Below are 26,849 nucleotides of genomic sequence, written 5' to 3'. Positions count from 1 at the left end.
ATTTTTCTGTCTCCATAAACCAAACACAACTTACATTCGCCTAACAATGCAAGCTTGTTTCTTTATAGAAAAATGAACAAGAGACCGGCATTTCCACTCAGGGGCAGATTTCATTTCTTAAATAATGAATTCCATCGAATTAGCCGAATTAGCGTCGCTCTTCGTCGAGCCTCTCTCTCGATTGTCCCTCTCGATCTTTCTTTCTCCCGGCCCGCGCCTTTTTCCCGAGCTGGCGTGTCGGCTCCTCCCCTAGGCGTGCCGACTCCTCCCCTAGGCGTGCCGACTCCTCCCCTGGGCGTGCCGACTCCTCCCATGGGCACGCCAAGTGCCAGCTTCACCACCTCCTCGCCGAAGGGCGTCGCGATGTCTAAAAAATTCGTATCAGCAGAGCTTATCAGAACACAATTCAGATTCAGATCTACTTTACTGTCATTCTAGTACACGTGTCTACAGAACGAAATGTCGATACATCTGACCCGCACAGTTTCCTTGAATGTACAGATATCAATAAAATGTTATATTGAGTTGGAGTATTGAAGTACTTAAACTATACTAAATAATTATAGCTATGTATAGTGTTAGACAGTAGTGCAAGGAGTGCAAGAGGAGCAGTTAAGCAGATGTGCAAAATGGGCAGTCAGGTCACAGAGGCTCCTCTTGCGTCAGCCCTTGTCCCGGTTCCTGCTGTTTTCTGTAAACATTATTCTCCACCAGGTTACAATGACCTGGCCCCACAGCTCAACCAGTGAATATCTTTTGCATTTAAATGTCATTTGTATTTGATCGTATAAAATCCCTTATAGTCGAAAATATATCAAATCCTTCAGTTTTATTTCCTTTTTCTGCCTGTAATAACAGTTAGAGTACATTGTAAGCATTCTACTTGTATGTTCATGTTCATGAACGCCATAATTATCGATGTTTTGGTATAGGCTTGATTCATAATTTGCATTTATTTCAGTAGGTGGCTATTTCAAAGCGGTTTTAGGTAATGCTTCTATTTGATTTTGGCTTTTTTGCAAGTATGGACCGTGCTTTTTTTGTTTTTGCTGGTTATTTTGTTTAAAAAAAAAAAGAGAAACATGTTATACTACCTTTCAACTGCAGAATCATTGAAGTCACTGGTGACAAACAGGCGGCCCGCGGGCCAGATCAGGTACGCTAAGGGATTGAATCTGGCCCGCGAGACAGCACTCAGAGAAGTGCAAGAGAAAAACAAGCTGCAGGTTGAAATAGGTCCACTTAATGTTGCCAAAGCCAAGTGCCTCAAACAAAGACACTGTACTTGTATTTATTTCTCTCTCTCTCTCTCTCTTTTCCACCCCTTTCCTCCCACTCTCTGTTTCTGTCTCTTTCACTCTCCGTGTCTCTCTTTTTCTCTTTCTTTGTGGCTCTTTGTCTCTTTCTCTCTCTGTGTCTTTTGAACTTCTTTTGCTCTAACCTCCTTTTTTCCTTTTCTCTCTTTTCTCTTTCTCTCTTTCTACCCTTTGTGCTTTCATTTCTCTTTTCTCTCCTTCTGTCTTTGGATTTCTTTCTTCCTCTCCCTTTCTTTTCCCCCTCTCTCATGACTTTTTACCTCTTTTGTTTCTCCTGCTCTCTCTTTCTTTGTCCCACCCTCTCTCCTTTTCCCTCCCCCTTTCTCTTATTTCTTGATCTCTCTTTTTCTTTCTCTTGAATCTACTCGTCCGGCCCCTGACAGAATATTTGTTCTATGGTGTGGCCCCTGACTTCAAATGACTTTGACACCCCTGATTTAAGTGGATCAATTTGAGAAAGCAAAATGTTTTGTTTTGGTTTGGGTGGTAGTTTGTCATTAGGCTGTAATGGCGGATCCTGAAGTCAGACCACAAATCTAAGAAAAATGAAACCTGTTCCCGATGATGGATTAGAAGGTTGGTGTTTCTAGATGCTCCTCATGGAGTGTATGGGTAAATAGAATCTGTGTATCAGGTGGAGAGAAGGTCACCTTTGCGCTAAAGCTATGTGACCGGCACGCTGCTAACAGGTAGGAGACTAATGTCCGAGCGCTGCTCGGTGACCCCCCCCCCGAAGGTTGATGGTCTCCCCGTCGCCACCATCTGGTAGACGGAAGCTCTTTCGTGAACACGTTGTGAAGGATAACTCGTATTTTCTTCTGGTGTGTTTTGTTCAATGTAAGTTCTGTTTTTTGTTTTTTTGGCAATTCCAAAAGGAAACGGGCCTTTTCCAAAGCTGCGTGAGGGGCTTGTGGCTTCATCCGTCCATCCAGTATCCAGGCTTGGCTAGGGTTACTTGAACTGGATGACTTTCAATGACTTTTGGATGACTCCGATAGCAAATCTGCTCAGAAAAGACAAAAGAAACTTCTTGCTTGTTACTTCAAATCAGGTGTTTGACCTTAAATGGTAAATCGATGCGAGAAACCCTCCAATAGGACAGATATGCTAAATGCTCTGGAGTTCTATGGCGCTTTTCAAGTCAATGAAGAGCTCCCAAAGCGCTTTACAATGTGCTTCACACTTACATTCACACACACACTCACATACCAATAGTGCATGCAAGGGGCCGACCTGCTTATTTGGGGCCGATTCAGTGTCTTTGCCCAAGGACTTCGACATAAAACACGGAAGAGCCGGGAATCGAACCTGCGATCTCTCGATCCCAAGACGGGCGCTCTACCGCCTGAGCTAATGCCGCCTGTTAGGAAAAAAAATGATGTCACAAATGTAGCGTTTGCCAAATTGTTCAAATGAGTAGTCTGACTCCATTAACCAAACACAAACTTCATTCTCCTAACAATGCATGCTCTTTTCTTAATTTAGGGAAAAATAGTGACGAGAGACAGGCATTTCCACACGAAGCCAGATTTATTTTCTTAAAGTATTTAAGTGAATTCCATTGAATTTAGCTGAATTATTGTCGAATTAGTCTAATTAGTCTTCCCTCTCATTCTCCGATCCAATCTTCCATCTCTGCTCTCTCTCTTCTTCCGTCTTCTGTCTTTTTCACACGCTGGGGCGTCGGCTCCTCCCCATGGGCGGGCCAGGAACTCCCTACCTCGTCTGACCGGTGCGTCACGAAGGCCCCCCGCCCCATGGGGCGGGTCAGGTGCCAGCTTCACCACCTCCTCGCCAAAAGGCGCCGCCACGTCTAAAGGAAACTCGTATCGGCTCAAAACAATGCCAAGCGTTTATCAAACCAAGGCCTAATTCGCCTTCCAAATTCCCCAGCCAAAACACTCTACACTCGGAACGACGCGACCTGTCCTCCGACTGCAGCCTCCCTTGAAAAATCTTCATCGCATTCAATAACTGTCATTCGTCAATTCCCTTATAGTCAATTCAATAGAAAAAAAAAAACCTTCACGCCCCATATGAAACCACTTTGCAAAGAAGAGTGGGCCAACCCGGTCGACGCAAGTACCCGAACGCGGTCGGCCGCCGACCAACCGATGAAACCGGCCGCCATCTGCTTGAAGCGACGCCGCGGCGATCGATTCGTCAGACGCGAGCGGTGCTCTCCGGCTGTCCGCTGGGCTCCGGGCGCCGTCTCTCGCCCCCCTGGCCGTCCGCCGCACGTGTCGAGTTCACAAAGTCGAGCCTTTTCATCCGTGACCCGACGGGCCCGACACTCCCGCGCCTTCAAAGTCTGAAGTGCGGAACGAAGCCGTCCCGACCCCGAAGGCGTTTGAGGAACCCGTTCCACCCCCGCCGCTCGGCTAATCGCTCTACTGTAGGTTTGCATCGTCAGCGTGTCTCTTCCACGCCGCGGGCTTTTGTGGGTTTTGTGCCGGCGTACAAAAGATTCTTTAAAGCTGCGGGTTTGAACTCCCCGCGACGATGGTTTAAGGCCTCGGCTTTCATATGAAAGTTTCATATCGGTGCGGCCTGACGCCAGTTTGATAGGGACGCTACCTCCGTGCTAATTAGTCGCGGACGCCATCGCACCTCAAAACGATGACGAGACAAAACCAGGGTGTACTCGCACCGCAAAACGAAAAGGAGCAACACCGAGACGGTGAAAAAGACCGACACGCGGATGGCTAGCTTCAGACGGAGGGAAAAAGAAAAGGAGTGTAAAGAAGACCGATAGACACAGAGGCATTGGGATGGAGATAGAGAGACGAAGACAAAGCTACAGAGACGGACTCGGAGGGATAGAAACGCGGAGAGAGACGACGACGCCGATACGCGGGGAAACTGACAATGGCAGAGCACAGATAAAAAGAGAAGCCACTGTGAGAGAGAGACAATTAGAAACCGAGACAAAACGAGAGACGGACAGAAAGACAGCGAGAGAGAATATAGAAAAACAAAGGGAGAAAGACAGAGTGAGGCAGACACAGAAACTGAGATATAGGGGAAGAGAGAAAAACAGTTTGGGGATGAACGGCACGGAGATAGATTGAGGCATGTAAAGAAAGCGAGGGAGAAAGACAGACAGAGGGAAAGAGGGACAGATACAAATACACAGAGAGATTGTCCCCGTTTCTAACTCTCTCTCACAAAAGGGGTGAGAGGGATGGACAGAAACTTTGAGGGACTAAGAAATAGACAGAGAAAGAGACAAATACAGAGACAAAGAGGGACAAAGAAAAACAGAAACAAAGGGACAGAGTTGGAAACGGAGAGAGGATAGAGAAATGAGGAGAGAGAGATGACAACAAAGGACACTGATACAGAGGGAGAGTACAAGACAGGAGGAAACACTGACAAAGGCAAAGCACAGATACAGAGAGAAGCCATTGAGAGAGACAGTTAGAAACTGAGACAAAACGAGAGACAGACAGAGAAAGACAGGGAAAGAGCGAAAAGAAAAACAAAGGGAGAAAGACAGTGTGAGGCGGACACAGAGAAACTAAGATAGAGAGAAAAACAGTTAGGGGGTGAACAAGACAGAGACAGATTGAGGCGAAAGTGAGGGAGAAAGACAGAGACAAATACCAGACACAGAGGGAAAGAAAGACCGATACAAATACACAAAAAGAAAGAGATTGTGTGAGAGAGAGTTAGAAACGGGGACAAGTGAGAGGGATGGTCAGATGCTTTGAGAGACAAAGAAATACACAGGGAAAGAGATAAATACAGAGACAAAGAGGGACAAAGTAGAAAAACAGAAACAAAGGGACAGAGTTAGAAAAAGAGAGAGGGATAGAGATAGGAGAGAGTGAGAGAAAAAAAGCAAAAGACCAAGACAGAGGGAGAGAGAGTGACAGACACCAGAGGATGGGAGAGAGAAAGAATGAGAAAGAGAAAAAAATAGACCAAGAATGAAAGACGGGTTGAGAGAGAAAGAGAGAGAGAAAGAAAGAGAGAGAGAGAAAGAAAGAGAGAAAGAAAGAGAGAGAGAGAGAGAGAGAGAGAGAGAGAGAGAGAGAGAGAGGTAGGGAGGGATTGAAAAAGGGAGACAGACTGATTTTGAAACCTCTTGTCTGCAAGTTAGCTAAAATATTGGATTCAATGTTAGCTTGCGTCAACTGGAACGCATGAGTCGGGCGCTGATCTGTTGCGGTGATCAGTAAAACCAGAAAATATTTTGCCCACTTTAACAAAGTTGGGCAGGCTGTTTACCCATGATTTCTTTGGGTGGGTGGGGTGAGGGCATTACCTACAGGTGGCGCTTGATCTATTGCATCAGGAACATTTCAATCACGTAAATGAGTTTGGTTTTGGTAGTTGGAGGGCCGTCGGAGCGTGTCATTGAAAAAGGAGATTGTCCCTCCGCTAATCAGGACGTTCGAACGTGTCCCGAATCGTCTCTCCGTTCGATCGTCGGAATTGTCGGGACGGCGATTTGCTCCGACTGCCGGAGATCTTCCAAAAAGTGGCTTTCCTTCTCCGTCGGGACTTTTTGGGTTTCCGCCCGAGTCGTTGTCATTTCTTGGAGATAACCGATCTGGTAACGGAGCAATGAACCTTGCAGGAGATCATCTAGTGAGTTGTAGAACACTGAAAAAACTCGTCTTTTCGTCCTGTCTGGTCTTCCCTTGTCCCGCTAGACTTTTCTTTTTATGTCCCGCCTTCTCCTTGTCGTGACTGGTCTTGTCATAGCCGGTCTTCTCTCGTCATACCTTTTTTTTGGTTTTGTCTGGTATTTCCTGGTCTTTAGTCTTGTCTGATCATATCTGGTTCTCTTGTCACCTCTCGTCGTGTCTTGTCTTGTCCGGTCATTGTCTTTTCCTGTCTAGTCTTTGTCTTGTTCAGTCTGTTCTCTCTCTGTCATGCCTGCTTATTCTCTTTTTTACTGTCTCGTCTCCTCTCGTCAAGCCCGACATCCCTTGTCTGCTATTCTTAGTACTCTACTCTTCTTTTTATCTGTTCTCATCAGTCCACTTTCCTATACGTTCCGCTTCAAGATCTGCTAGACTTTACTTTTCATGTCTGGCCTTCTCCTTGTCGTGACTGGTGTTTGTCTTGTCATATCTGGTCTTCTCTTGTCATACCTTTTTTTTGGTTTTGTCTGTTTTTTCTTGGTCTTTAGTCATGTCTGATCATTTCTGGTTCTCTTGTCACGTCTAGTCGTGTCTTGTCTTGTCCGGTCATTGTCTTTCCTGTCTAGTCTTTGTTTTGTCTTTGTCTTGTTCAGTCTGTTCTCTCTCTCTCTCTCTCGTCATGCCTGCTTTTTCTCTTTTGTTGTCTCGTCTCCTCTCGTCATGCCCGACTTCCCTTGTCTGGTATCCTTGGTACTCTACTCTTCTTCTTATCTGTTCTCATCAGTCCACTTTCCTACGCGTTCAGCTTCGAGATCTGTTAGACTTTACTTTTCATGTCCTGCCTTCTCCTTGTCGTGACTGGTCTTGTCATAGCCGGTCTTCTCTCGTCATACCTTGTTTTGGTCTTGTCTGGTCTTTCCTGGTCTTCTCTAGTCATGTCTGATCATCTCATTATATCTGGTTCTCTTGTCACATCTCGTCGTGTCTTGTCCTGTCCAGTCCTTGTCTTTTCTTGTCTTGTCTTCGTCTTGTTCAGTCTGTTCTCTCTTTTACTGTCTAGTCTCCTCTCGTCATGCCCGACTTTCCTTGTCTGGTATTTTTGGTACTCTACTCTTCTTTTCATCTGTTCTCATCAGTCCACTTTCCTCTACGTTCCGCTTCAAGATCTTGTCATTCCCTTGTTAGGACCTTCGTTATATTTAACGCTCCTGACCTCACTTCAGAATACGAATCATCTGTATTGTTTCGAAAATGTTTACTGTCAGGTTCAACCCGACACTCGTAACAAAACCTGCATACAAAAAGACACAGCGAATCAAGTATGGTTTTACTTGCAAGGAGATTGACAGGAAGTCTGCTTCAGTTACAATCCTCCTTTTACTCTCAAGCAGTCTTCTCTCTGCTTGCCTTTTATTTAGAAAGGAACGCCCTAGTTACAATGTGGTTTCAACTGCTAAGGGGAAGGGGTGCGGTTGACGGTTAAATGTTCCAGTTATTGCACAACAATTTGTTATTTGTAATATGACTGATTAACTCTTTTCATGCTACCTTCAGGAAAGAACCTTGGCCTGCGGTCAAATCTCACACATAGATTATAGTAACGTTGAATAACTTATGTACATGATTCCAACATTTACAGGTTTTTTTTGTATTCTCAAGCAATCCAAAGGATTCTTCTAAGAAAACAAGAGCCGAGCGTTTAGGTTTTACGTTCCTCGAAGAAATCACCTTACATACTTAGCGACATCCCACGAGACGGCACAGAATTCGCCCAGGAGCGATTGAATTACGCCGTGTTCCCAGTCTCATCCCAGTGCCGAGCTTCATTTGAACATGCAATTTCACATCTTTAATTGCCCGAGGCAATCAAATAACCTCTGCTAATTGTCCCACGCTGACACATTGATCTCGGATAATGAGGAATAGCGTTTAAAATTGTTTTGCTCCGGAGAGCTGAAATTGGTCCCGACAGCCCGGCTCTCGCGCAAACTTATGGAAGCGTCCTACGTCCGCCCCAAAAATGTACGTTGCGTATCATATCGACAAATATTGAAATAGAATATATACATATACCGTATTTTCAGGACCATAGGGCGCATCGTGTGTAAGGGTTCCGTCTCTGTAGCTGCTTCTGTTTCTGTATTCAAGAACTACACAAGGCGCACCCCAGGATTGGGTGCGGGAGCCCTCTGCTTGCGACTCTGCGTTACAACAACACAGACAAGGTCACAGGGGTGCCAATTGAATAAAAAATCAAATAAACGGAAGCAAAACTTAGTTTTATCGTAGTTAATTAAAGTTTCGATATTTAAGTATCGTCAAAATCCTTGTCTTCGCTAAATCTCCATTAAAAGGCTCACTTCTTTCACTCTCAGAGTGACTTTCCAAAAGTTTCAACAGTCTGCAGACACATTATCCATTTTTCATATTATAATTTGATGCCAATTTCTGCTTGTCGTCCTGGTTGGATAAATGAGTGTTTCATGAAACTAAGACCTTAACAATAACGTTCAAATTGCTGGATACGCATCCATGAGTACTTCCTCAAACGATGCATATGACTCAGGTGTCCTTCTGCTTGTGGAGAACTTCTGGCGAACACGGGAAAAGTAGATGTCGCATTTCGTGAACAATTTGACAAAAACATCGATTTCATCTAAAAATGTAGTAAGTCTCGAACCCGTGACCTCCCAATCTCGGGGGCGGGCGCCCAACCACCGAAACCACCGAGCGAGGCACGCGCTGGATAGGTTGTGCCGCACAGTTTGAAGAAAATACTGCCAGCGTATTTATTTCTATCTCTATCTTTTGATCAATCCTTCGAATCGCCGAGAAAATGAACAGTCTTGCTCCCGTCTGAGCGGAACGTGGTACAAAGTAGCAGTCGGTGTTTCAAATGAAAAAAAAACAAAACAAGCGACTAATGATGTGGCTGTAAATATTGACGGCCGCAGATGAGGAACGGCGCACGGCGCGCAGCAGGCGCCGAGGCGGTCGAACCGAGACGTTTCTTTGAACTCCCCTGGCGACGGCGACTCTTTTTTGTTGACTCCTCGACAGGACCGCGTTACCGACGCGTTTCTGTTTTTCCTTTGAGGAAGTCTCCGAGGCCGCGTCTGTGTAAACGCTACGGGTCAACGGTTGAATCCGCTTTTTTTCAATTTGACATAAAAGCAAAAACACGTTTCCAATAAAATGCTCTCAGATAACCGCATACTAAAATGCATCAGAAATATCGATAGTGTTGGAATTAAACTAAATGTAGCGTTAACCAAATTGTTGGAATGAGTTATCGGACTCCATTAACCAAACACCACCTACATTCATCCAACAATGATGCGCACTCGTTTCTTGAGAGAAAAAATAACTAGGAAAGCCGACATTTCACACGGGGGGCGGATTTACTTTCCTAACAGAAGAACTAAGTGTAATCCACCAAAAATGGCCGAATTAGCGACGTCGGAGTGTGTGGGAAGTCCTTTAGCTTTCTCCTATTGGTCATCTTCTCCCCACATAATGGTGTGCCGGCTCCTCCCATGGGTGTGCCGAGCCGTTGTTTGCACGCTTTGAGGTCTGGCTCTCCCACAACATCGCCTGCCGTCCTGCGTCGGCAAATCCACGAGTCCTGTTATTTCCTAGACAAAATATGATGCATTCCGAACAGCCTGCCCTGGCATTGAACTAAAGCCCAGTCAGTGAATATCTATTGCATTGAACTCAATACATGTCAATTTGTAGTCAATCGTATAAAATCCTTTAATAGTGTGTACCTAAACATCAACAATTCTTTAATTTTGTATGGTTAAAATCTCATCTCATCTCATGAGCTGCACCGCTTATCCTCAGTAGGGTCGCGGGGGTGCTGGAGCCCATCCCAGCAATCATCGGGCAGTGGGCAGGGGACGCCCTGAACTGCTTGCCAGCCAATCGCAGGGCACATTCACACCTAGGGACAATTTGGACCGGCCAATCCACCTGAAATGCGTGTCTTTGGAATGTGGGAGTAAACCCACGCAAGCACGGGGAGAACATACAAACTCCGCACAGGTAGGCTGGTAGCTGGATTTGAACCCACACAGGAGGTTCCCAAGACCTTAGAACTGTGCTGCACACGCGCTAACCACTGCCCCGCCGTGCTGCCCTTATGGTTAAAATATATATCAATTTACTCGTAAAAAGCTAAGATGGCAGACGCTCTTACACACTCTTCATATTTCACAACGGTTTCCTTCTTTGATTCGATCGTCGTTATCGATGTTTTCCACGTTTCCCTCCGCTTACCTGTAACTTTGTTAACCTATTATGACGAGAAAAAGGAAATAAAACCCCCAAAATCACAACATAATGGGATGTGGTGCCCTTCAAACACATTTCAAATAAAACGCTTTAAGATAACCACATACTGAAATACATCCAAAAAATTGATAGAGTGTGGACCTAAACATCAACAATTCTTTAATTTTGTGTGGTTAAAAAAATATTATTGTACTCGTAAAAAGCCAAAATGGCAGTCACTCTTACGCACTTTTCGTATTTCACAATGGTTTCCTTCTTTGATTCGATCGTCGTTATCGATGTTTTCCACATGTCCTTCCCCTTACCAGTAACTTTGTTGACCTATTATTATGAAAAAAAAGGAAATAAAACCCCCAAAATAATAAACTAATGGGATGTGGTGCCTTTCAAACACGCCGAATGACTGAACAGGACAAATCAAGCAGGGCATTATCACCATCTACTGTTATGGAGTGTAATTGACCCTCTATTATTGCCAAGACAAAGGTCTGGGACCTACTGAAACGGGTCCACGATCTTCTTTTGGGTCCCGACCCAGCAGTTGAGAAACACTGGTGGCAAACTCGTAGCCCGTGGGATAAATGTGGCCCACCATATCATCGAGAGAAGCACAAGAGAAACCCGACTTGCAGTTTTAAGTATCTTCACTGGATGTCGCCAAAGACACTTGCAAAACACCTACTGTATTTATAGTATTTTCTCATTCATCAACCAGAGAACATTGAGGAAACCCATCCCAATATTGGTACGTTGTCAGAGCTGTTCTTAAAAAGTCGATGTTAAAGTGTTCGTTTTCAATGTTAACTCTCGAAATGGGACAATTGAACTAACAGTCCTCAATTTGATCCTTGTCTCGCCTCTGTCTCGCCCGGGGCACCCATTTTCAAAACCCTGAATATATTTTCTCTCAAAAGAGCCACGATATGTATGATTATTATTTTTATCCTCTTGAACTAATTGTGAATTGTGTTGCTTTAGCAATCGAGACGTCATCGTCTGGCCTCTGCCCTCACCCGGGTCACCAGTTTTAGTCCCCTGGACACATTGGATTGGCTCCCTGTCGTTATTTGAACCCAGTCCTGTCTGTCCCCTGTTGTCAGTCCGTCTGCGAACCTCAGTTTATTCTAGGCAAGCTTTTTTCGACCCTGACTCCCGTTTTTGCTCCCGTCTGTCTCAGGTTACGACCTGTGATTTGGTCCAAGTGTGGTGTAAGTGTTTAAACCATAAATCAATTCTTAAGTTTTTGACATTCAAAAAACATCTCATATTTTCTGTTTCCAATGTTGAGTAATACGTTAAAATATGTCAACTAGGGGTGCACCGACAAATCAGTCGGCATGTTTTCTTAAAACGTGGGAATCGGCGATCGAACTTTCTGCCATTTTGAGAAACGGGCTTCATGTATACAAAATGTTCGAGGACATTTTTCGATATTTGAGGCTCAAACGAGACCGAGAGGCGGTATTTGAGTTTTGGGGTCGGGTTTCCGAGTCCCCCGCCGTCTGAGAGTTGCACGGGCAAACTCCGTTTCGAAACGGAAAATCATCGGGACGTGGGTTTTTACGGACAGGGCGGCGGCTCCGGGGCCGACCTTTCTTTTAATAGGCAAACTTGACTTAAACGAAATGGATTCGAATGAAATTACGCGGAGCCAAATGAATTGAGTTACATTTAATTAAATGTGCGGCGCGCAACCGGCGGTGGGGAAGGATCCTTTAAAAAGCTCCAAATATGCAAATTTGGGAGAGTAAATATGTTATTTTTTATGGATCTAGGGAAGCAAATATTCTGTAGGAAAAGCAACTCTATGAATTCTAATTTGGAGTTATTTTGTCGGCTTTTCATCAGATGAAATTTGTCAATTACCACTTGAACTGAAAAATAGGATCGCTATAGTCGAGAAAAATGACTTCCACCTTCTTTGTTTGGGTGGCCCGCTTTAGAACGGATGGAGTGACGGCGTCCCCTGTTGGACAGTTCCCGAACGTACCGCTTCACCATGTCCTAGAATGAAATCTGATAACATCAAGTTTCGAATGTGATTAAAACATCCAAGGCTACGTATTGATAAAATAATCTTCTCACTGTAAATAGATATGTCGATTGGAGGGACATTCTCAAGTACAGTACATTACATGACATGAAGTTTCGCAATTTCAAACACCGTCACCTGATACTGACAGTATCAGATATCTAAGACCACGCTCATAGGGGCATTATTTCTGGTCCATATAGATTTGGACCAGAAATAATTGGCTGAGCGATAGCCGATGTCTCTCCTACCTTGGGCGGCTGACTCGCTGCGCGTCGATCACCTGAACTGCAGCCTCGAGTTCAGCACGAGGGCCATATGTTGAGACCAAATCTCTCCGCAACAACAAGTAAGAGGACGGTTTCAGATTTAACACCACGTTTGCTGGTTCTTGGGAATGAGCGTTTTTTTTTCTGGACAAAGGGAATCTACTCAAATCGACTAGCATTATAGCGGGGAAATGTCTTTTTGCGCTAGTAACTACCAGATTACCAGAAAACTCCCATAATCTCCGGTGCCCTTTTTTTCCCCTATCATTAATTCTTTGTGTGAATAAATGATTTGTGCTGTTTCAATCAGCCTGGTTCATTGAATCCATTTTCTTGGGATTAGTAATTCATATCAGAACTCAAAGAACTCAAACTATAATTATTTTTTTTATCAGTGTAGGAAATTCTAGCATCCTGATTTCTGGTGGAGCACAAGAAACACCTAGAGGCAAATGTGTTTACGGATTGCAGTGAGGAATAATTTGTTTCAATCCCAATGATTTTCAAAATAAAGCTAGAAAAATCCTGTCACGATGTGAGAAAATAACATTCTAATCTGTTCCCCTCTACTCCACGTTTCATCTTTTTATTTCAATCTTTCAAATGTCGGACTGGTGTCATTCTGCTTCGTTTGTTGAAAGCTTTCATTTGAAATCTAACAGCTTTAAATGTTTTTCTCCTTGTTTAAGATTTCAAATGATTTCAATTTCTCACGTGGAACCAATTGGATTTAGCGTTGTCTTTAGCCGTTTTATTTTGAAATCTTCCTCATATAGCTCTCCGTTGCGGTAATCGCTATAAAGGTGAGCGGGGGTGTCCCTTTTTTGGCGTTAGCGCTTAGCCCAGGTCGTTAGCGTTAGCGTGGGGGAAGCTGGCTGGGATAACGGGCCGCTTAGATATCGATCTGTTTCTCATCAACGGAGTGCTTTTCTCTTAAGAGGCTGGCAGACGGCGCGTGACGCGAATCAGAACGCCTGCGCCTCCAACGGGGGCCTCAAACTGGACGGAGTCGGGGACGCTTGAAGCTAGGGTCCCAAATTTTCCACAAAACAGCCGCAGATAAAAACGTAGGGCCCTTCTTAAAGGGACAGTGTTTTGTATTTGTCCACTAGATGTCGCTGTTATGTGAAGACCAAGAAAGATTACATATTACAGAGACTAAGAGTATCATTTTTACCCAGCCTTGGTAAGGAAATTTTTTTTTTTTTTTTTTCGGAAAAGGAATTGAAAATGGAGGCATAAGAAAAAGAGGCTAAAATGCAAAACAAAAGAAAAAAAGAATGGAATTATGGATTAAAAAAGGCAAAAACTGTCAGGAACTAGAACAGGATCAGGATCCAAACGCGGGACGTTCTCACACATTTTACAGGAAATGGGGAGTCATGCACGTTAGGCAGCAATCTGGAAGCCAGAGACTGACGAGACCGATTCCGATTGCCCGAGTCGATATCGGACAGATGGGGTCGATACCGGACAGGACGGGACAGACAATGAAACAGAAAATCGAAAATAAACAGGACAAACAAGACGTAAACAAAAATATAGGATAATAAACGGCACCAAACTGTAGACCGATATTAAACAGGAAAAAAATAAGCAGGAACAGTACCGGACTGGAAATAGCAACAGGAAAACGGGACCGAGTCAGAACCCACGTCTTGCGGGGCAGAGGTTCCTTGACAGACTGACAAAATAAGAGAAAGTGCACTGAGCTTAAAAAGACAGAAAGCCAGTCAAGATGCGCTGGTTACGTTTCAAATTTCAACTTTGGAAACAAGTTTTGAACTGTCAGGACCAAAACGGAAACAGGACCCAATTGCGTAACATTTACCGCAAGTTTGCGCCCTTAATCTTGTGTTTGCTGGATGCAGGAAGCAAGTTGCTCTCGGGTTGGGACGGGGATCCGAACGCAGAAGTGGATCTTCCGTAGCGAGCGATAGCGGTGTCGGGGACAGAAAACTGGTCGGTAGCCGGGACAGGAGAGCAAGGCGTGGTCGAGGTTGGAAACGAGTCAGGAGCGAAACAGGTCGAAGCCAAGGAACAGACAGGAACAAAAAACAGGACAGGTGGGAGTCAGGGTCGAATAAGGCTTGCCTAGTATACACTGAGGTTCGCAGACGGACTGACAACAGGGGATTGACGGGACTGGGAGCCAATCGGAAGCCGCGGCAGTTGGCGCCAAATGAGCGGGCACGGCTGAGTCACATCAGTAATCATGACACCTGGGTTCAATTCCCGTCGCATCGAGCTTTTTTCCCCCAAACTTTGTACAAAAAAACACGTTAATATACCACCGCAAAACTAGGTGTCTCACATATTTTAGGTGAAATTAGACGGGAATAAATGCTGTCTACTTTTTAGTATTATGGTAGCGACTCAAATTGGAGGGCGTAGCGATGACAGGATTCCAATTTAGCATTTGGAAAATCCGACGGCCGCCGCGTTGGCCTTTGGAAAGCATATGTGAGCGAATGAGCTAGCGCGCTAGCTTGTTAGCGCACCCCGCCCCCCGGAGATGCGGCATCCGCATCAATCGGCCCCGAGCGAACCCGCCGCAAATTTCTATTTCACGGCAAACGGAGCCCAGATGAATTTCTTTGAGGGTCCCTTTGGGGCTATAAGGTCGAGTATCATTCTCCAGTGCCTCGCTCACATTATAGAGAGGTAGAGAGGATACACCACCACATTGGGCTACTACCTGAGAAGAAATCCAAAATCATTTCTAACTAGGAACACAAATGCTAAGAATTATTTTTGGGTGATATCTCTCGTGCCTTGTTTACACTATGAAGAGGTCGAGAGGAGCTACGACCAAGTTGTGTTACTACATCTAACCCTAACCCTAAATGATTTTTAATGAGAAACATAGATGATTAAAATCTTTCTCGGGCAAGATCTCCAGTGCCTCACTCACATTATGGAAAGGTAGAGAGGATACACCACCACATTGGGCTACTACCTGACATGTAATCCAAAATCATTTCTAACTAGGAACATAAATGTTAAGAATCTTTCTTGGGCGTGATCTCCAGTGCCTCGCTTACATTTTGAAGAGGTAAAAAGGAGTATTGCTACTATATCTAAAGAAGATCTAAATCATTTTTAAAAAGGAACGTAAATGCTAAGAATCTTTTTTGGGCGTTATCTCTAGTGCCTCGCCTACATTATGAAGAGGTAGAGAGGGGCTCCTACTACTATTTTCCATCTTTTTTTCCTTTTCTGCTTTTTTTTTCTCTTTCTCGCCCGACCACATCTTTCCCTCATTTTCCGCTATCTTTTTTCTCCGTTTCCAATGGTCAAACCGGCTTAAAGGAACATGATTTTCCACCCTTCTTTTTTGAGAAGGCAAAAAAATGTGTTTTGCTAGCATGTTTTGCTCCAGTTTGCTCATTTTACGTTTTTTTTTCCCAGAATCCTTCACGCAAAACGGCTTTGCTTGTGCGCTAGTTGGCAGGATGCCAGCTAGCGATGGCGCCTCTGTCGGCTAGCGATAGCGCTTTTGTTCCGCGCTGTTTAGCACCTCGCTACAGTCGCCGAACGCGATCACTTCTGCTTTGATTTGGTTTTTTTTATATCGGTTTGAATTTCGCAGCACTTTTAGCTTGAAAATAGGTCAAGAAACAAGTTAACGCTATGCTAACACGATAAGATGTCATTCAAAATGGCCTCATTAATTAAATTGCGACCCCCTAGTGGTGTAAAAATACCTCCTTCGTGTAAATGAAAGACAAATCATTCAAATAATAAGCAGCTCATTTCACGGGTTCCTTCTCTAGCCACTCATGTTAGCAACATCGTTGCAGGCTTTGTTTGGCTGCTAGTTGCTGTTATTGTTAGATGCTCCATTTCAATAAAGCTTGCTTGGTTCTTCAATTTTCAACTTTAACAGTTTCCTTCTCTAGCCACTCACGTTAGCCACTTGACTGCAGGCTATGTTATTAAGAGATTTGTGTAAATAATGCTCGCTCCATCCTTCAGTTTGGATTTTTTTTTTTAACTGGGTCTTTCTCTAGCCACTCAAATTAGCCCCTTAGCTGAAGACAATAGTTAGCCACTCGTTACGATAGTTTTTGTTAGCTTCTTTATGTAAATGAAGCATGATTCAGTATTTAGTTTTTGACTTGTTTGCACTCTTTCCTTCTCTAGCCACTCCTGTTAGCTGCTCGGCGAGTGGCAATAGTTCACCACTAGCTACTATCGTTTTGATCCATTCATTTCAAAAAGCGTGATTCAATTGTTCAGTTTTTGACCCGTTTCTTTTTCCTTTTTGGACCCTGACTTCCACCCGTCCCGTTTTTGCTCCCGTCTTTCTCGAGCTACGACCTGTTTTGCTCTTGACCACGTCTGTTCTCCCGTCCCGGCTTACGACTCGTTTCCTTCTCTAGCCACTCACGTTAGCCATTTGACTGCAGGCTATGTCTCGCTGCTCACCGCTATGTCTATCCTTATCATTTAATTGAAATGTTGGTCTTTATTTTTATGCAACCCTAGCTCTAACTGTGGTTTTTATCCAATATGCGCCGAATATATGAAAAATAGGTTGCGGAAAATAGGGTTGCGTCATTGAAATTGGATACCACGCACCCTGTACGAGTAATCGAGTGCAACTTGGAAGTATCGAGGTCCAGTATCGCCCAGGTTTCCCAATTGCAGCGTTTTGAGATTCGAAGCCGGGTTTCTCAACGCGCAGTCGGCATCTTATTCGGGGTTCCCTGGGATTCTTGAAAATGGCACGGAATTCACGATTCTAGAAATAAGGCCTTCATTGGCACTAGAACATCCCTTTTATTTCTGGTTTTCCCCGAGCGGAATGGAAGGTTTTCGACCGGGATTTTGAAGAAATCCAAATAACAGTTTGTTTAAAATTGCCTGTCATTCATGTGGTGCGTTTTTGTTTTTTTTCGTTTCAATCGTGGGTTTGATTTTTGTCGACTCGGTGTCAAATTCGATTTCAAAAGGTCTTCAAAAAGTCCCGAATTGAACTCAAGCAGTGTCGGAAATAAGGTCTGCCCGGACGTCGGGCGTAAAACTTACAAAACGTCTCTGCCCGGCTGACCGACAACTTTTTTAAGAAAAAAAAAAAATAAAAAAATTATGATTTGCTTTATTCCGATTTAGAAATCTTCATTCGGTTTGGAAATTGAAATGAAATGAAATGATCTGCATTTCTATAGCGCTTTTCAAGTCAATGACTTCCCAAAGCGCTTTACATTGTGCTTCACATTTCCCAATAGCGGCCTTGCAGCCATGTAAGGCGCTAACCTGCTTATTGGGGGTATTGGGGGTTCAGTGTCTTACCCAAGGACACTTCGGCATGTAACACGGACAAGCCGGGATTCGAACTGGGATCCCTTAATCCTAAAACGATCGCTCTACCTCCTGAGCTACTGCCGCCCAAATTTCGATTTGTTTGGCAAATTGCATACTCGGCAGCCAATCGGAAGCCTGCATCGAATAACTTAATGCTTCCGGACTTTCCCCAGCGTAGTAAGGTCGTTCGTTTCCAAAGTAGACGGTCAGATCAGAGAACACGAGAAAAATCAATAAACGGTTAGGAATCGAGGCAAAACCTCAGCCCCAGAAGAAAGATTCAAAAGAAGCGAACAAAATTGATGACGCTACAAGACATCAATGTACATTAAAAGCATGGTGGAAAGAGGAGTTCACGTGGCTAGGAGCAAACATTGCACGAATGGAGGAGTCAATACAGGTACATCTGATGGCAGATGGAAATCAGCCATGTCATATACATGCAATGAATGTTATAAGTACATTTATAATCAACTTCATTTTAAAGCGTTGTTCTGCTATATATTCCGATTAGCAATCCTTAATAGGATAGAATCTACCTTTATTGTCATTGTTACAAAATGGGTTGAACACATTGTGACAACAAAATTGGACGTGGCACTCCAGGATCATATTTTACAGTGAGGATAGAAGAAAACAAAGAAGATAAAGGAACAAAAAAGATGTTTGTATTGTCCTTCTTGCGGGCTTTGTTTTTCTCCGGAGGGGGGTGTATGAGGGACAGACAGAGATGGTCAGATCAAGCTAGGTGGGGGAAAGGGGGAAGCTCTGTACGCATGTTTGATATTACTGTACACACGGTCCAGTGTTTTTCCCCCCTGGTTGCTCAGTCGACGTATTGAATGAATTTGGGAAGTACAGTCCTTAAGCATGCCTGATTCAAGTCGTCGGCGACGATAGAAGCTCCGTCGGGGTGTGCGAGCTGCTGTTTATTGATAGCAGCGAGCGGGAGATCTAGCGCTATGCTAACGATAGCATCCAGTGGAACGTAAACAACAATCGCAATGACCACAGTTGGCTCTCTCGGTAGATAGAAAGGTCTACACCACAGGTGTCAAACAGGCGGCCCGCGGGCCGGATCAGGCCCGCTAAGGGATTGAATCCGGCCTGCGAGACAACACTCAGAGAAGCGCAAGAGAAAAACAAACTGCAGGTTGAAATATGTCAACTTGATGGTGCCAAAGAAAGGTGCCTCAAACAAAGACACTGTACTTGTATTTCTTTCTCTCTCTTTCTCTCGTTCTCTCTTTCTCTCTATCTCTCTCTGTCTTTCTCTTTCTCTCTCGCTCTCTCTTTCTTCCACCCCTTTTCTCCCACACTGTGTCTCTTTCACTCTCTGTGTCTCTTTTTTTCTCTTTTTCTCCTTCTGTCTTTCTATTTCTCTTTTCCTTCCTCTCCCTTTCTTTTCCCCCCTCTCACACGACTTTTTATCTCTTTTGTTTCTCACCCTCTCTTTTTCTTTGTCCTGCCCTCTCTCTCCTTCTCTATCTCCTTTACCATCCCTCTTTCTCTTATTTCTCGATCTCTCTTTTTCTTTCTCTTTAATCGACTAGTCCGGCCCCTGACAGAATGTTTGTCCTATCATGTGGCCCCCAACTGAATTTGACACCCCTGGTCTACGCGATATTGCTATGCAACAACGTTTTTTTTTTTCGATGAGTGGTCTTCTTGTGTTTGAAGTTGTGAAAAATGGAGCAGGCAAGTTTATGGCTGGGCAGGCAACTTTTCAGAGTTGTTGGCCCGTGATAGGTTGGTCGTTTTGGTTGTTACATTTCTTAGAATTCACTGTGTTTAACTTGTTTTTATATTCCTAAATATAAAAACAATCTTTCTCACACACACACACATGAAGTAACGTTTCAATAATCGGTCTAATTGCATCTTTTGTACGTTTATCAGTCTTGTACTCTTTTATTTTGAAGTCGCATTTCCGGTGTATTTTTCCGTTTCCTGTGTGAAAGAAGTTAACTAGACACACGGGGGCAGGCAGTGTGGCCGGAGACTCGGGGCGAGTGGGTGTGGCCCCGATGGGCCACCGGACAATGCTAATAAATGGATTGACCTTGATGCTTGTTTTTATTTGAGTGATTCTGCCAACATAGAGTTTATATAAGTTTTAACTTTATTAGCCCGTCTCCGCTAACTTTTTGTCCTGAGCTTCAGACACTGACTCAAGCTTTAGGAACCCGGTTCTTTCTGACCCGGCTTCAGCCTCGTTGGTATCGCTGACGGCAAAAGAGGGGACGGTTTTGTTTCGGGGGCCGCCTTCTTTTGCAATCAAAGAGAAAGCGGACGCAGCATACGGGAATCCCAAACGGAGCTTTGCATTATTGAGAAGAAATTGTCCCCGCTCCGGAGCGGATCGACTTTGCCGAGGCCTAACCCCGAGTTTCCGGTGCCGAGACCTTCCTTGCTCACCTCGGTGCTCTCCTCCGTGACTTCCGCTTGCGGACAAAGAGAAAATGGGAAGGGGTGAAGCCCATTCCACACGCTTTCTTTTCTTATTGATGAGACGCGAAGCCCTCCGTTCCGAGCCCATTCCTTTTCAAGATCGAAAAGCGGGAAACGAATCTTTAGGTGTGGATGAGATGGCTCTTTGTTCCATCTGGTGGAGTCCCGTTTCTTTATATGCTCTCAAGGTCTGAAAGGACTGCACTGGTTACCATGACACCGTCCCGTGATCTAAAACTGACATGCGGGAAAGGAAAAACTCAAAATCTCAGCGCGAGGGAAGTAATAAAACTTTGAGAAGTGGCTTTTTTAAGTTTCTTTGTTTTATGACAGTGGGTGAATGGGGAAGTGTGAAGTACATTGTAAAGAGGTCTTCAGTGACTTGAAAAGCGCTATATAAATGAAGACCATTTACCATTTTTATCATTGTTTTGAATGATCATTTTTAGTTTAATCATCTATATTTATTGTATGTTTTTAGTCATTAATGAAGAAAAACTGGGAAAAGGTATTTTTTTGGATATATTTTTTAATTGTATAGTTTTTTTGTTTCCCAAATTGTTATTTTTTGTATGCTATTTTTCTTTTCATTATTATTTGATTGAACACATTTCTTTATTGTGTTTTTATGTTTTTTATGAATGATTAAGGGGGATGGAAAGAGTTGGTTATATTTTATTCTTTATTAATATTCTTTTTTACATAATTCTTTGTGTTGTATTTTTTTTTAAATGATTTTGTACAATATTTTTTTATTCAAAATTAATCTCTGTTTCTGTATATTTTTATATTTTTTATTACATTTGTTCTACATATAGTAGTTTTATTTTTGTTTTCATTTTTTAATTTTTTTAATTTTTATAATATAAAGAGGAAGTGGGTGATTTTTGTGATTGTTCATAATAAATATTCTTTTCAATATTTTATTTTGTTTTCATTTTATTTGTTTTTGGTTAACATTATTATTTCTTTATATTTTAATGATATCATTAAGAAAATTGAAGGTGTTTTCTATGTAAATATCTTTTCATTTTTCTTGTTTTAATTTTTATTCCTTTTTTTATTTCAAATGTTTTTTAATGATTACAATTTTGATCATTTTTTTCTGTATTAAAAAAGAAAATGGAAATGGTATTTTATGAGATATTTTACCTCGTTATTTTTATTCCATGTGTATTTTATTTCACATTGTAATTAATCTAGCAAGATCATTTTCTTTTATATGAAATTATTATTTGTATGTGATTTTTTTTAAATGACTTAACCTTATTATTATGATTTTATTTCAATTATTTAGGAAAAAAAAGATGAGTTACATTTTTTTGGGGTCAAATTTGTATCACTATTTTTACTCTAAATCAGTATTTCATTGAACATCATTATTTTCACTCGACCGTATTTTTTTCAATTTGAATTTCTATGAACGGGTTATTTTTGGGAGTCGTCCTGGATAATGAGACCGGGAGACTCTCTGTTGAAGGTCCCGCGTTCGATTCCCTTTTAAAGAAAAAGAAAAGTTTGTCAAGGTCGTCTCGGGCGCCGAGGAGAAGGCCCACCGGCGTCCCTCTGCGGCCCCCGCCCGGCCCCCACGCCGCATAATCTGCACCTGCCAGGGACCCCGAGCGCCATTAAAATGGCCGCCCCGGCCGCTCCCCCGGGCGTCTTTCGGGGAGGAGGCGGCGTCGCCCGAAGACGAGACCGCGATGTCTTTCCCACTCCGGGGACCGGTAACGGCCCGCAGGGAGCCGGGCTCGGTTCGATTTCCTTTTGGCGGTTGCGGTCTCTGCTCTGGGTAGGAAGAATGCTAATCCGCACTAGCGGGAATGCTGTTCCTTGAAACACATTGAAATTGGGAGGAAAGGAAAGAAGAATTTGTTTTATGGAGTTATTATTATTTATTTATTTTCAAAACATGTATTACATATTTTAATTTTTCGTTTCAGTTTTTGATTTAACATGACTATTTTAATGATAGTTTTCTAATTTTTTCCAATCGTTTTTTTTGGGTGGTCATTTTATTTAATATTATTATTGTTTTATTTATGTTCTTAATTTTATTTTTATGAATTAAGAAAATGAAATGGTTGATTTACTTTAATTATTTGGTGATTTTTAAAAAAAAAAAATTATTTTAATTTTATTTGTATCTAAAACACGGGTTTATTTATTTTGTTATTTTTATTTAATTGGTGATCATTATTTTTTACATTTGAGGGTTTTATTTTGGGTAGATTTTTTTATATTTGTTCATTTGTTTTCAATTTGATTCTATTTTTGATTTATGTTTTTATTATGTTTTAATCGATGAAGAAAATGGAAAGACTGGTTCATTGATTCGGATAGTTTCGTATTTGTTTTTGAAGAATCATTTTTATTTCTTCTCCTTATAGTTTTCTACTGAATAATTGGAGACCGGATAACGTATACTACGGTAATCCAGGGAGTCCGTGACGGAGCGCCTTTCGTACTAATTCTGCCCACAAAACGATCCGAATGGCAAAAACTTGCCATTATTCGTCACTCTTGCCCAACATCTTTTCTCCGATTCAATCGGAACGCCGGAATTCGATTCCCTTTCGGGCTTCCCGATCACGCACAGCAAAAAAAGTCCCCGTCTCACGATTTGCTCGTTTGTCGCAAAATGAACGGAATGTCTTTTATTTGTTTGGCTTTCCGGACCAACCGGGTCCCGGGCTTGACTTGAGTCCGAAAACGAGCAAGAAAAAGAAAGAAACTGCTCCGTTTCTCCTCCGAATGCAAGTTGAAAGCGATACTTTAAGTTATTTCTTCTCAAATTGCTCAGAGGGAGAAACCGTTTGGCTGCTCCGGGAAAAGAAGTGACTTGATGGGACCGGGCTTGGGGGAAATCACTGACTCAAATTGGGACGGTTAGCAACAAACAACAACAAAAAGATATTTTGGATATTGTAAGGTTTTAACATTTACTAAACTGCAATCTGACTCCTAATAGACTTCACGTGTTATGTCTAATTCCTTACAGTTGGAGCATGTTCTAAAGTCAGGGAAATTATTGAGCCGAGCGCCGCATAGGGTCCACATATTAATTTACTTAGCCCAATTACAGAGAAATCAGGTCTCCTCTGTTATAATTCATGATGGAATGTTTACGCCCCATGACCAAGCCTCTGGCTGATTGGTCTGCGCCGTGTTGATTCAATTATCCCAATGTCTTTGGAAGCATTAGGAGAAGGGTGATAGGTCCTTGCCCCCAGGCGAGGTGATAAGTCATTGTTATTTACAAAAACAGAAACCAAAGACACATTCCAAAGCACAGGCATTTTTACGACAGCCTTCTCTTCGAGTTTGCCCTCAAAAACTGAAGTCAGATTTTAGAACATGTATATTTGACTTTATGTAAGATAAAACAGTGTATAAAATAGTATATAACTTCAATATCAAAAAAGTAGGAGTGTTATCGTTACATGGTTTTGGTACCACCAATGAATCCATTTGAGATGTCTTTTTTGGTGTTCATTTTGGGGGGAAAAACACGAAATATCTTAATCAGTATCACTATTCGGGTATCAAAAGAGGAGGGGATATTATTACACTTTATCGGTACTGACAACAACTCAAATGAAGCACTTATATGGTTTTCATTTTGAGGGAAGGAATATGAGGTATCGACATTTTAGCTGTCCAAAGTAAGAGGGGAAGTCATTTTCTAGGAAGGTTATTTGTGAACTGGCCTGCGAAATCATCAGAATCCATGTCTTTCAAAAACAATGTTCATTGGTCTAAACGGCCGCAATTGGGCACGATTTTATTCTGGTATTGTTAAGCTTTCATAGGTAACCTTCCTCGAAGAATGAACGCACGTAGCGTTTAGCGATGGTTCCAGGTAGCACCCAAATGTTCCGCTAGATCGGAACGGCTACTTACAAGGTTGCGTGTTACTACAACACCAAGCCCCCCCCCCCCCCTCCACCCACCTTCATATTATACTTTAATTTCACGGCCGGCTGGACTTTTCTTGATAAGCTTTGCAGAAATAAAGCCCTTTTGAGAGAAAAGCACCATAAATGCTAGTACCGGCCTCATCCACAACTTCAGTTATCGGAAGCAGGCGGCGAGAGATAATTATTTCTTTCCGGTCTCGTTTCAGTGCTGGACAGCAGGACGGTCCAGGAGGGCCTGCAGAAGTACAACCCGGTGCCGATCTATCTACCCTTCAGCTACCGGATCCTTCACGCCGAGTCGGCGTTCTTCCTCCGGGAAGCGAACCAGGATTTTATGAGGAATTCCAGCCTGCAGGCCCGCACCGAGTCATTCTTCATCCAGCGGGCCCGCCGGACCCCGTCGGTCAACGCGAGTTACGGACCGCTGTCGGTCCAGCAGTCGGTCCCCCCGGACATGCTGCAGACTCACCCCGGCCCTTTCGACCCTCTCCTCTTTACCTTCAACTGGAAAGTCCGCACCTTTATCATCAACGAGAGGATCCACCCCAGCCGGCCTAAGGTCCAAGTGCTGTTCTACGTGGCGGGGAGGGACTGGGACGACTACAGCGCGGTACGCCAGCTACCCTGCGTCCGGATGTTCGCCTTCCACGAGACCCAAGAGGTTCGGGGGGCTTGCAGGCTTAAAGGCGAACTGGGGATCTGCGTGGCGGAGCTAGAACCCCTGGCCGGTTGGTTCAGTCCACCCACCGTCAGGCCCGGTCGGCAGAGGGTCTCGGAGCAGGCCCAAGGGACCCCCGTGGAACTATACTACGTGGTACAGGCCGGGGACTGCGACGCGGGAGACTCTGGGAACGACGGACAGGTCAGACCGGGGGGCGGGAACTCGCCGGGTCACGCCCCCATGCAGCGCATCGGGAGCGTTCGGCTTTTCCAGCCGCTGGTGGAACTGAAACTGGATGGGAACTTTATGGTTCTGGTGCCTTCTAAACCCATCCGGCAGAGGGAGACTTTGTCGGCTTTCCTGGCTCTATCCGCGGTTTCTTCGGTGCAGATCTTCACCCTCAGGTAGGTTTGCTTAGACAGCGTGCTTCTTAATTTCGGGATTGGCTGATTTCGACTTCACCTGAAGTGTGACGGCTTGATTCCGATCACAAAAAGAGGGAGGTACTTGCTCTGAACTACCTGATCCCAAAAATATCCCTTTGGAGGATAGTCTTGTGTGTAGCATCAACAGAAGGTAACCCTGAGCCCTTAACCTTAAACCTAACAATCTAAACCCCTGACTCCAAACTCAAACTCCCTATTCCAACCCTGCTAGCCCACTATCCCTACCCCCAAAACTCTCAAGCTTACCCGTTAACCCTAATTAGCTTACCCCACCCTAACCCAAGTTCTAACTCCCATCCCCGAACGAAGTAAACCCCAAACACGTTAACCCTACCTCCAACTCTAACCTCTTAATCCAGATCACGTTACCATACGTGCTTACCTTATCTCCTAAACCCCTTTAGCCCCAACACCCAAGCCTAAACTTACAATCCAACCCCTGACCCAAAACCCCTCTGGGTTAGCAGTTAGCTGCTAATCACCAACAGTTCATGCTAAAATTGGAGTTGTTTTAAACGCTAACACTCTAACTCGCTTTTGAACACGATTTCGGGCACTTCTATACCTGCTAGCCACCAGTGGCAAACGCCGGGAACAGGACTTATGCTTGAAAATATAGCGTTTTAGTTAGCATTTGAACAGGATTTTATGAAAGAAACTTGCTGCCAATTCCGAACACGGATAATTAAAAGTGACTTAGCAGGAGAGAGAGATTGACATTTTGAGTTTGGGTATCGGCGATTTGTTTGGAATCGGCCGCGCTTCTCGTGACTCATGTCAAGTGACTCGGGACGACGCTCCTGCGCTAAGCTAATTAGCTTGTTTAATGCCACGCAAGCATGTGCAGAGGTAAACAAACAGAGCAGGGGGAAATGACTCCTATTAGTCTTTGATCAAGTCAAATAAGGCAGAAACAATACATTTTTATTACAATGTTTTACTTTGTTGTTTTGGGGATATAACTAGATATATAAACAAAAACAAGTTAATACATCATGGGGAAAAAAGTATAGATTGTAAAAAATGTTTTACATATTTAATTTCCATTTTGGATATCTTATATATGTATATGTACATATAATATAAATATTATGATATTTAATATACACCAAATATATTCTGTAATATTCAATATACTATATGAATATCAATATATATAGATGTAGATGTTTATATATATTGCATAAATGTTTTACATATTTTCCATTTTGGATATCTCATATATGCATATATACATGTACATATAATATAAAATATTACGTTTAATATACACCAAATATATTCTGTAATATTCAATATACTATATATATATATATATATATAATATATATATATATGTGTGTATGTAGATGTAGATATAGATGGATGGATATAGATATATATATATATATATATATATATATATATATAGATAGAATATAGAATAGAATAGAATATACCTTTATTGTCATTGTTACAAATGGGCTAACATATTGTGACAACGAAATTGGGCATGACACTCCAGTTTTACACATTCATAGTGAGGTATGAGCAAGAAGATAAAGGAACAGAGA

The 26,849-nt window shown here is 43.1% G+C and overlaps 1 protein-coding gene across 2 annotated transcripts in view; it reads left to right on the top strand.

Annotated features, from left to right (window-relative positions):
- LOC148349960 (transmembrane protein 132C) overlaps positions 1-26,849 on the top strand; it is a 173,382-nt gene that overhangs the window by 56,305 nt on the left and 90,228 nt on the right. For both annotated transcript variants that reach the window (XM_088355378.1, XM_088355377.1), the window contains exon 3: positions 24,396-25,254. In XM_088355378.1, the coding sequence (XP_088211504.1) occupies positions 24,396-25,254 (859 nt within the window). The remainder of the gene's footprint in view (positions 1-24,395; positions 25,255-26,849) is intronic.

Source organism: Urocampus carinirostris, chromosome 16 (genome assembly GCF_059441175.1).
Source record: "Urocampus carinirostris isolate Australia breed hairy pipefish chromosome 16, RoL_Ucar_1.0, whole genome shotgun sequence".
NCBI lineage: Eukaryota > Metazoa > Chordata > Actinopteri > Syngnathiformes > Syngnathidae > Urocampus > Urocampus carinirostris.
The sequence above is the reverse complement of the archived record's forward strand: the minus strand, read 5'-3'. Positions and strand labels throughout refer to the sequence as shown.